The sequence below is a fragment of the Scyliorhinus torazame genome, chromosome 3, assembly GCF_047496885.1.
Source record: "Scyliorhinus torazame isolate Kashiwa2021f chromosome 3, sScyTor2.1, whole genome shotgun sequence".
NCBI lineage: Eukaryota > Metazoa > Chordata > Chondrichthyes > Carcharhiniformes > Scyliorhinidae > Scyliorhinus > Scyliorhinus torazame.
Genome location: NC_092709.1, coordinates 266424052 through 266436286, shown reverse-complemented (window position 1 = coordinate 266436286; position 12235 = coordinate 266424052). Strand labels below are relative to the sequence as shown.

Genomic DNA, 12235 nt, shown 5'->3' with positions numbered 1-12235 from the left:
CGACACAGAACAACCAATCACCAGACAGGACACCACCACTATAAAGCCCACAGGGCATTACGACTCTCTCTTTCTCTCACAGACACAGCTACTGAGATAGTTAGAGTGCACAAGCCAGTGAGCACCATCTCCTTGTGGTAGAGATCTAGTCTGGCCAACTAGTAGGAGGTTATCAGTTAGATTAATAGAGTGTCAACCCACAGCAAATTATGTACAGCAATCAGCATAAAACAGTGTTGGACCATATCCTGTGTCGGAAGCCTGTTTCTAGTTTCACTGCATCCAGTTGCAGTCAACGTTGAACCAACTCACTTAACACATCACTCTGTTCCAAAGAAAATCCTATCTGTTCAATCTTTCCCCATAACCAAAAATCTGGGTCCAGGTGACATCCTCGTAATAGTTCTCTGTAGATTCTCCCCTGCAATGACACCTTTCCACAGTGTAGTGATCATAACTGCACATAGCACTGCAGCGATGTCCTAACTTGTGCTTTATACAGTTCCAGCATACGTTTCCAGCTCAATGCCTTGACTAATAAAGGCAAGTATCTCATATGGCATCTTGACAATCTTACATACTTGTCCAGCCACCTTCAAGGATCTCTGGACAGGCTGCGCACCCTTTTAACAACAGGATATGTGTTAGTTATTGTCGACTGTCCTCCATGGCACTGCATATTAACTATGCAATCGCATACCTTCATGTTTTAATCATTAGAGCAAATTATTTAAAAATTACATTTTTGTTAAAGAATGTAAGATTTAAATCATTTTACATTGTTTTAAACTGGATCTTTCTGTCTCTTCCTTCTATATTGTAATTTTTCTTTCCCTCTCTTTAGTTCTCTTTCTGTTTCTGATTTATATTGAATTTGCAGGGCGGCACGGTGGCACAGTAGTTAGCACTGCTGCCTACGGTACTGAGGACCCAGGTTCAATCCCGACTTTGGGTCACTGTCTGTGTGGAGTTTGCACATTCTCCCCATGTCTGCGTGGGTCTCATCCCCACAACCAAAAGATGTGCAGGGGAGGTCGGTTGGCCACACTAAATTTCCCCATAATTGAAAAAAACTAATTGGGTACTTTAAACTTATTTTTAAAAATATTGAATTTGTTGAACATCAACAACTGGTGTTAATAAAACGGGAGGGATTTCTCACGCCCTATGTGTGTTTCTCGGCAGTGGGAGGTGGCCCACTGTTGGCCAGCAGCGGGCTTTTCTGGTCCTGCTGCTGTCAACGGACTTTCCTATTGAATCCTCCATGTACACAGTATCTGCTCAGACGAGGAGGAACGTAACAGACATCTACAGATCTTGAAAGACGCCCTCGTAAAAACGGGATATGGCGCCCAACTCATAGATTGACAGTTCCAACGCGCCACAGTAAAAAAACGCACCAACCTCCTCAGAAGACAAACACGGGACACAACCGTCAGAGTACGCTTTGTCGTCCAGTACTTCCCCGGAGCAGAGAAACTATGACATCTTCTTCGCAGCCTTTAACAAAGAACAAAGAAAAGTACAGCACAGGAACAGGCCCTTCGGCCCTCCAAGCCTGCGTCGATCATGCTGCCCGTCTAAACTAAAATCTTCTACACTTCTGGGGTCTGTATCCCTCTATTCCCATCCTATTCATGTATTTGTCAAGATGTCCCTTAAACGTCACTATAGTCCCTGCTTCCACCACCTTCTCCGGTAGCGAGTTCCAGGCACCCACTACCCTCTGTGTAAAAAACTTACCTCGTACATCTACTCTAAACCTTGCCCCTCTCACCTTAAACCTATGCCCCCTAGTAATTGACCCCTCTACCCTGGGAAAAAGTCTCTGACTATCCATTCTGTCTATGCTCCTCATAATTTTGTCGACCTTGATCAGGGTGCCCCTCAACCTCCTTCATTCCAGTGAGAACAAACCGAGTTTATTCAACCTCTCCTCATAGCTAATGCCCTCCATACCAGGCAACATCCTGGTAAATTTCTTTTGCACGCTCTCTAAAGCTTTCACATCCTTCTGGTAGTGTGGCAACCAGAATTGAACACTATACTCCAAGTGTGGCCTAACTAAGATTCTATACAGCTGCAACTTGACTTGCCAATTTTTATACTCAATGCCCTGACCAATGAAGGCAAGCATGCTGTATGCCTTCTTGACTACCTTCTCCACCTGTGTTGCCCCTTTCAGTGACCTGTGGACCTGTACACCAAGATCTCTCTGACTGTCAATACTCTTGAGGGTTCTACCATTCACTGTATATTCCCTACCTGTATTAGACCTTCGAAAATGCATTACCTCACATTTGTCCAGATTAAACTCCATCTACCATCTCGCCGCTCAAGTCTCCAAATGATCTAAATCCTCATGTATCCTCTGACAGTCCTCATCGCTATCCGCAATTCCATCAAACTTTGTGTCGTCCGCAAACTTACTAATCAGACCAGTTACATTTTCCTCCAAATCATTTATATATACTATGAACAGCAAAGATCCCAGCACTGATCCCTGCGGAACACCAGTAGTCACAGCCCTCCAATCAGAAAAGCACCCTTTCATTGCTACTCTCTGCCTTCTATAACCTAGCCAGTTCTGTATTCATCTTGTCAGCTCACCTTGGATCCCGTGTGACTTCACCTTTTGTACCAGTCTGCCATGAGGGACCTTGTCAAAGGCCTTACTGAAGTCCTTATAGACAACATCCACTGCCTGACCTGCATCAATCATCTTTGTGACCTCCTCGAAAAACTCTATCAAGTTAGTGAGACACGACCTCCCCTTCACAAAACCGTGCTGCGTCTCTCTAATACAACCACTTGCTTCCAAATGGGAGTAGATCCTGTCTCGAAGAATTCTCTCCAGTAATTTCTCTACCACTGACGTAAGACTCACCGGCCTGTAGTTCCCTGGATTATCCTTGCTACCCTTCTTAAACAAAGGAACAACATTGGCTATTCTCCAGTCCTCCAGGACATCACCTGAAGACAGTGAGGATCCAAAGATTTCTGTCAAGGCCTCAGCAATTTCCTCTCTTGCCTCCTTCAGTATTCTGGGATAGATCCCATCAGGCCCTGGGGACTTATCCACCTTAATATTTTTCAAGACGCCCAACACCTCGTCTTTTTGGATCTCAATCTGACCAAGGCTACCTATACACCCTTCTCCAGACTCAGCATCCACCAATTCCTTCCCTTTGGTGAATACTGATGCAAAGTATTCATTTAGTACCTCACCCATTTCCTCTGGCTCCACACATAGATTCCCTCCCCTGTCCTTCAGTGGGCCAACCCTTTCCTACCCTACCCTCTTGCTTTTTATGTACGTGTAAAAAGCCTTGGGATTTTCCTTAACCCTATTTGCCAATGACTTTTCATGACCCCTTTTAGCCCTCCTGACTCCTTGCTTAAGTTCCTTCCTACTTTCCTTATATTCCACACAGGCTTTGTTTGTTCCCAGCCTTCTAGCCCTGACAAATGCCTCCTTTTTCTTTTTGACGAGGCCTACAATATCTCTCATTATCCAAGGATTGGGAAATTTGCCATATTTATCCTTCTTCCACACAGGAACATCCCGGTCCTGAATTCCTTTCAACTGACATTTGAAAGCCTCCCACATGTCAGATGTTGATTTAACACATCATCGATGAAGATGAACATCTTGCCAAGGTCATCCCCACACCCCTACTACTTGCCTTCAAACAACCGTGCAATGACAAACAGACCACTTTTGCAGCAAACTACCCAGCCTTCAGGAGAACAGCGACCGCGACACCACACAACACTGCTATGGCAACCTCTGCAAGGCGTGCCAGATCATCGACATGGGTACCAGCATTACGCATGAGAATACCATCCACCAGGTATATGGTACATACTCGTGTGACTCATCCAACGTTGTCTACCTCATACGCTGCAGGAAAGAATGTTCCGAGGTGTGGTATATTGGTGAGACCACGCAGACGCTGCGACAATGGATTAACGGACGTCACGCAACAATCGCCAGGCAGGAATGTTCCCTTCCAGTCAGGGAACACTTCAGCAGTCAAGGGCATTCAGCCTCTGATCTTCAGGTAAGCGATCTCCAAGGCAGCCTTCAGAACGCGTGACAATGCAGAATCGCCGAGCAGAAACTGATAGCCGAGTTTCACACGCATGAGTACAGCCTTAACAGGGACCTTGGATTCATGTCTCATTCCATTCACCCTCCACCATCTTGCCTGGGCTTGCAAAATCCTACCAACTGTCCTGGCTTGAGACAATTCATACCTCTTTAACCTGTGATTATCCCTCTCTCCAGTCGCTCCGTATAGACCTGTAAAGACTTAATTATCTGCAGACTCGCATTGAAAGTATCATCTTGCATCATTGATTTTGTCTATATATGTGGTTGTGGAACCCACCTCTTCATTCACCTGATGAAGGAGCTGTGCTCCAAAAGCTAGTGATTTGAAACAAACCTGTTGGACTTTAACCTGGAGTTGTAAGACGTCTTACTGTGCCCAACCCAGTCCAACGCCGGCATCTCAACAGTTTTAAGACAATAAAACATCCCTAGGAGCATCATCGGAGCATTATGAAACAAAATATGACATTGAGTCATGTAAGGTGATATAAGGCCTGTAACCATGAGCTTGGTCACAGTGGTAGGTTTTAAGGAGGGTCTTAAAGGAAAAAAGTGAGCTTGAGAGATAGAACTTTGTTGTTAGCAAGCTCTACCTCAGAAACTTTACAAATAATGTTAAAATTGCTGTCAGAACATTTTCCATAAAACTTAAAACAAACCAGGTTAAAATTATCTGAAAGAGTAACTGAATAATAGGTATTATATGCAATATGTTGACATTAGTTTAGAGAACTGTAAACGAAACAATTTGAATGTTATGACACAAAAATATAATAATGCGGATGCTGGAAATCTGAAATCAAAATCATAAAATGCTGGAAATACTCCACGGGTCTGGCAGCATCCATGAAGAGAGTACGTCATGATGGGCTCGATTTAATGGCCTCATCGCGCCCGACTTGGTGACGCGACCATGCCGCTGAATCTCGCGAGAGGCCTCTCGCAAGATTCGCGACACCCGAAACGCCTCGCAAAACATCGCGATCTGGATCTCGCCCAGTGAGGGCGAGATCCAGATTAACATATTTAATCTTGAGTCATTAGGCTCATTTAATTATGTCTGCATCACATTCTCCCGGGGCCCGGAAACTAATGGCCGTACCTGGGTGCAATTTAGCTCTGGTTTCCACAAACATGGACCAGGTGTAATGACACTTGCGGGGGTCGCTCAGGCTATCAGAGACCCCCAGGTGGTCAGACTCTGGGCAGGGTGGTATCCTGGCACTCCCATTGGCAAATGGGCACCTTGGCAATGCCAGTCTGGCACTTTGGCACTGTTACCCGGGCACCCTGGCAGCGCCACACTGAAAGGGTGCCTGGGTGGCACTGCCAGGCTGGCAGGGGCACTGACATAGTACCTGGCTGGCAGTGCCAAGGTGCCAGGTTGCCCGTGTCAGGGGTCAGGCCTGGGAGTGCCTCGCCCTTAAGTGGTGGGGTGAGGGGAGGACTCGGGTACACCCTAAGAGGTCAGTTGAGTGAAGTGAGTGGGTCCGGAGGTCGCGGTGGGGTGTTGAGAAGGGTCAAAAGATCGGGACAGGGCAGCACGATGGTGCAGTGGTTAGCACTGCTGCATCACGGCCCCGAGGTCCCAGGTTCGATCCCGGCTCTGTGTCACTGTCCAAGTGGAGTTTGCAAATTCTCCCCGTATTTGCATGGGTCTCGCCCCACAACTGAAAGATGTGCAGGGTGGGTGGATTGTCCACGCTAAATTGCCCCTTAATTGGAAAAAATGAATTGGGCATTCTAAACTTGAAAAAAAAAGATCGGAGCGGCATTTAAAAATGGTGCCGCGATCCACAAATAATCCTCCTGCACTGTTGAGCTGAGCTGGTCAGTACAGGAAATTAGGTAAGTGCAACCTTGGCGGGACGTTCATCGGCGAGGCCAAAAGAAACCAGCAAAGTGTCAATAAGTAGCAGTGTCGTTCTCGGTGCTGCAGATGCCGAGAAACACCCCGCTAGACACACCCAAACATTATATGTTTTTGTTTTGTTAAATCATGCCCGATGTCTGGTAGTTAGGTTGGAATTCTTTTGTTCGCTGAAAATCAACATGTAATTTGAACATAGGAAAGAAATGAAGCTATGATTTTCTCCATGACTCTAATGGTTTATCAGAATTCTGCTAATACTAAAACTTACTTGGCATCACAAATGGATGTGAGACTAAAACTTCTGTAGTACCTTCATGTTGCCAAATATGATTAGCCTCGGTACAGATGATTTTATCTTTGAAGGTTCGCCACTTGCTCAATTTGCCTTTTTCATGTGAGACGTGGACTTTGTTCGTTTTGTGCTTTACGTTGAGGTGCAAACTGAAGCCTTCAAGAGTTAAATGACCCCGTTTGCTGCACGTCCACGCCTGAGGGTGACCACTGGCACAAGGCGCCAGTTTCACGGTTCCAAATTCATTAGTTTTATGAACAGTCAGACACCGCTCAGTTTTAAGGCTGACTATTGAATTTAGGCGGGAATCCCATCTCCACTGCTGCTGTTCAGAATCTGGGTTACATTCAGTGAGAGATATTCTATTGTTCTCATTGTTTGCACGGATACATTTGTCTAGATGAACATTCTTGATGTTGAAGCCTGTAATATTTAATAACAAAGTATAATGGCACAAATAAAAATATACATCATGGAGGAATGTTTGAAGCATTAAATATACACATGGCTAAAATCTGCATACATAATTATTCATTTCCATTTTGTAATGTTGCAAAATAGCTACATCTGTAGGAATTCATGAGCTTGATGAACAATTTATCAAATTTTGTGCTTCCTTACCTTCTGAAATACACAATTTATTTTCATGTCATCAAAATGATTATGCCAGATGAACATTTAAAAAAAATAATTTACGGAATGTGTGTTTCGCTGGCCAGGCCAGCATTAATTGAGGTAGTGATTGAGGGCCTTCTTGAACTGCAGCAGTACATGTAGTGTAGGTACATCCATTGTGCTATTACGGAGGGAGTTCTAAGATATTGACCCAGCGACAGTGAAGGAACGGCAATATATTTCCAAGTCAGGGTGGTGAGTGGCTTGGAGGGGAACCTCCAGGTGTTGGTGTTCCTATGTATCTGCTGTCCTTGCCTTTCTAGATGTTAGTGGTTGGGAATTTGGAAGGTGCTGCCTAAGGAGCCTTGGTGAGTTTCTGCAGTGTATCTTCATAACTTTTTTTCCGGTGACCCATTTTTACCAAACGGCCAACCTTCGGGACCCAACCCGGCCGACATTCGCAACCCATGGCAGCCGACCTTCGCGACCCACGCCTGGACGACCTGAGCGACCCACCATTTTCTCTTACCTTGTTTGCTGCTGACAAAAATGGAGGAAATGGTTTTGGGTCCCTTTGGCCCTCGTACACGCTCCTCCAATGGAATCTGTTGGATGAAGGGGAAGCCTTCCGGTGTTGGAAAGTATGGAGTCTCCATCTGTCCAAAGTTCTGCATTTCTTTCCTATAACATTTTATCAAATAAACCCCCCCCGAACTTGTAAAAAAAAAAATGAATAAATAAACCCCCCCCTGAAATTAATAAAAACGGCCGCATTGCGCATGCATACCAGATCATCGCCGCACATGCGCAAAACTATGCGCATGCTCGCCGATGATCTGACACGCAGGCGCAGTGCGGCCGCGTTTCTGTTACACATTCGCGGCCATTTTGAAGGCCGCTTGCAGCCGGCGTTATTAACAGCCGGCTGCTGCAGCTGTTGCGCGCAGATTTGCACGATTGGGAGCGCCGCAACGGACGGCTCCGCGACCCTCCCGACACCCGCCCACGACCATTGTGCGGGTCGCGCTCCCGAGTTTGACAATGCCTGTTGTAGATAGTATCACAGCTGCCACTGTTCGTCAGTGGTGGATCAAGTGAATGTTTGTGGAAAGGGTGCCAATCAAGCGGGCTGCTTTGTCCTGGATGGTGTTGTGCTTCTTGAGTGTTGTTGGAGCTGTACTCATCCAGGCAAGTGGAGAGTAGTCCATCACATGCTTGACTTGTGCCTTGTAGATGGTGGACAGGCTTTGAGGAGTCAAGTGAGTTAGTCTTAAATCTATGCCCTCTGGTTTTGACCCCTCTACTAAGGGGAAAAATGTATTCCTGTCTACCCTATCTATGACGTCCATAATTTTGTACACCTTAATCTGGTTCTACTTCAGCCTTCGCTGCTCTGAGGAAAACAACCCCAGCCTAGCCAGCATTTCTTCATAGCTGAAACGCTCCAGCCCAGGCAACATCCTGGTGAATCTCCTCTGCACCCTTTCTAGTGCAATCACATCCTTCCTATAGAGTGGGGCGCAGAACTGCACACAATACTCTAGCTGTGGCTTAATGACCATAAGACCATAAGACATAGGAGCAGAATTAGGCCACTCGGCCCATCGAGTCTGCTCCGCCATTCAATCATGGCTGATATTTTTCTCATCCCCATTCTCCTGCCTTCTCACCATAACCCTGATCAAGAACCTATCTAGCACTGTCTTAAAGACACGCAGTGATTTGGCCTCCACAACCTTCTTCAGCAAAGAGTTCTACAGATTCACCACCCTCTGGCTGAAGAAATTCCTCCTCATCTCTGTTTTAAAGGATCGTCCCTTTAGTCTGAGATGGTGTCATTTGGTTCTAGTTTTTCCTACAAGTGGAAACATCCTCTCCACGCCCACTCTATCCAGGCTTCGCAGTATCCTGTAAGTTTCAATAAGATCCCCCCTCATCCCACTGAACTCCAACGAATACAGACCCAGAGTCCTCAACCGTTCCTCATACAACAAGTTCTTCATTCCAGGGATCATTCTTGTGAACATCCTCTGGACCCTTTCCAAGGCCAGCACATCCTTCCTTAGATACGGGGACCAAAACTGCTCACAATACTCCAAATGGGGTCTGACCACAGCCTTATACAGCCTCAGAGGTACATCCCTGGTCTTGTATTCTAGCTCTCTTGACATGAATGCTAACATTACACCTGCCTTCTTAATTGCCGACTGAACCTGTACGTTAACCTTAAGAGAATCATGAACAAGGACTCCCAAGTCCCTTTGTGCTTCTGATTTCCTAAGCATTTCCCCATTTAGAAAATAGTCTATGTCTAAATTCTTCCTTCCAAGTGCATAACCTGACACTTGATGATAATGGTAGAGTGGGGAAATGCCAGGCCATGACATTGCAGATTGTGGTTGAATATAATTCTGCTGCTGCTGATGATCCGTGCTTCTCTCCTCACACTGCATTTCTTGTAGAACAAAGGGGAGCAAAATGCGCAGTGAGCTCCAAACTTTGGTCAAAACAGGGACAAAAGAGCTGAGCTCCAGACATGAGGTGAGAGTGGCTGCTCTTGACATCAAGGGAGAATTTGATCATGTATGACATCAAGGAGCCCTAGCAAAACTGGAGTCAATGGGAATCAGAAGGAAAACTATCCAATGATTGAAGTCATACCCAGCACAAAGAAGATGGTTGTGGTCGTTGCAGGTCAACCATCTCAGTCACAGGACATCACTGCAGGAGTTCCTCAGGGTAGTGTCCTAGGCCCAACCACCCACCCATCTTCAGCTGTTTCATCAATAACTTCTGTCCCTCATAGGAACATAAGTGGTGATATTCGCTGATGATTGTAGAATGTTCAACACCATTCGTGACTCCTCAGACACTGAAGTAGTTCATGTCCAAATGCAGCAAGACATGGACAATATCCAGGTTTGAGCTGATAAGTGGCATGTGACATTCACACCATACATGCGCCAGACAATTAACATCTCTGACATCACCCTTGACATTCAATGGCATTACCAACGCTGAATCCCCCACTTTCAACATCTTGGGAGTTACCATTGGCCAAAAACTGAATTGGACTAGCCATATTAACAATGTGGCTACCAGAGCAGGTCAGAGGCTGGAGAGTAACTCACCTCTTGACTCCCCAAAGCCTGTCCACTGTCTACAAGGTACAAGTCCAATGGGGTTGTTTTGAATCACTAGCTTTTGGAGCGCAGCTCCTTCATCAGGTGATTCACTTGATGAAGGAGCTGCGCTCCAAAAGTTAGTGATTCAAAACAAATCTGTTGGACTTTAACCTGGTGTTGTATTACTTCTTAATGTGCCCACACCAGTCCAACGCCGGCATGTCCACATCATGGCTACAAGTCAGGAGTGTAATGGAATACTCTCCATTTGCCTGGATGAGTGCAGCCCCAACACTCAAAAAGCTTGATACCATGCAGGACAAAGCAATCCACTTGACTGGCACCTCATCCGCCACCTTCAACAGTAATTTCTTCCACCACCAGTATGTACCATCCACAAGATGCACAGCAGCAATTCACCAAGGCTCCTTTGACAGCACCTTCCAAACCCAACTGGGAGGACAAGTGCAGCAGATACATGGGGACACCACTACCTGGAGGTTCCCCTCCAAGTCACTCACCACCCTAGCTTGGAAATATATTGTGGTTCCTTCACTGTGATTAGGTCAAAATCCTGGAACTCCCTCCCTAACAGCATAGTGGGCGTACCTACACCACATGGACTGTAGCGGTTCAGCTCACTGCCACCTTCCCAAGGGCAATTAAGGGTGGACAATAAATGCTGGCCTAGCCAACAGTGCCTGCATCCCATGAACGAATAAAAATAGTACTGAGTTTTTTTTCTAGACTGGAGGGAGGTGATCAAAGATCAAAGAACAGTACAGCGCAGGAACAAGCCCTTCGGCCCAACGGGAGTTGGCTGTTAGGATTACCACTGTTTTTGATTGATATTAATGACGGCAGTTGGGCATAGAGTACGATGCAATGACAAAACTCGGGGATAAATTAGGAAAATGATAGCAGATTTCAGGAGGGAATGGATATACTGGTGAAATAGGCAGACACACACTGGCGGATGAACATTAATGCAGAGATGTATGTCTGGAAAAAAATTGAGGAGAGGCATTACATACAATTTTAAACCAGTGAAGGAACAGAGAGACATTTGTTTCACAAAGTAAATTTCGATAGGCGCACTAAGCAATAAATGATGTACCTTTCTACCAGTTAAGCAATCTGTGGCTAATTATTATAGCGTCTTTACCCTAATAGAATGCTATATTTTGTTTCACCGTTGTCACTAAAATCTTGCAGTTGGCCACTACCACCACATACAGTTGTTAATATTTCACCGGTAGCACTTCAATGCGGGGAGCAATGTTTTCTGTCCTGGAAGCTTATCTTTTTAAACTTTGCATCCTCCATGAAGTTGAATGTATGAACAGAGAAATCCGTCTTACCTTCGAAGCAAGTTATTTGAATAAAACAGAAGAGAAGCGGCATCAATCTGACACTCCTCATCGTGGCTTCACCTTATTTCTCCCGTCTTTTTGGTGGTAATAGCTGCGGATGGGGGGGGGGGGGGGTAAATATTAGGTTGCTATTGTTGTAATTATGTAACAGAATGAACTCAACTTTTTTTGCTTTTAGCTGAACATTTTCTTTGCTTAGATAATAAATATCGTCAACAATTAAAATAGGTTTACCAATTTCCTCTGTGGATTTCTAATTGTTACTTACCAAGTTGTCTTATTAGTTACTGCTTCAAGGCTGGAAAATGATTTTGTAACGATTTGCTTTCCTGGAGCAGATAAATTGGACCGACTGCTGGAACTCAAAAGTTACACAGACTCAACTGTTAAAGAGCTTCCTTGGTTATGGGCCCTCTAGCGCTCGGTTGAGTCAATGACGGGAGGGGTGTGGGGGGGGGGGGGGGGGGGGCGGGGGGAGGCAGCAATTAGAATAATTAATTTACAGATGAAAATAGATGCTATTTATAATGATCAAAACAGTTCAGATTAAGCAATGTCCCTAGAGTGATATTCGTATTTGAACTAATGTCTTCAAACTGTTACGATCCCCACATTCAACAAAAGATTTGAATTCCCAGTTGCCTACTTGAAGGAATTGTGCAACAAGATTTCAAATTTTAACACTTTATCTTTATTAGTGCCAGAAGTAGGCTTACATTAACACTGCAGTGAAGTTACTGTGAAAATCCCCTAGTCGCCACACTCTGGCGCCTGTTCAGGTACACTGAGGGAGAATACAGAATGCCCAATTCACTAAACAAGCACGGAAAGCCGTATGGG

At 45.4% G+C, this 12235-nt stretch overlaps 1 protein-coding gene across 2 annotated transcripts in view; it reads right to left on the bottom strand.

The window, feature by feature from the left end:
- The window catches only part of LOC140409105 (uncharacterized), a 132028-nt gene extending 120213 nt beyond the window's left edge, over positions 1-11815 (bottom strand). Inside the window, exons 1-3 of one of the 2 annotated variants that reach the window (XM_072497216.1) lie at positions 11664-11815; positions 11384-11486; positions 6259-6705 (exon numbers count right to left, since the gene is read on the bottom strand). In XM_072497216.1, the coding sequence (XP_072353317.1) occupies positions 6259-6705; positions 11384-11444 (508 nt within the window). In that variant the 5' untranslated portion in view covers positions 11445-11486; positions 11664-11815. The remainder of the gene's footprint in view (positions 1-6258; positions 6706-11383; positions 11487-11663) is intronic. The other variant, XM_072497218.1, reaches the window with a different exon arrangement.
- Positions 11816-12235: the final 420 nt, after the last annotated feature.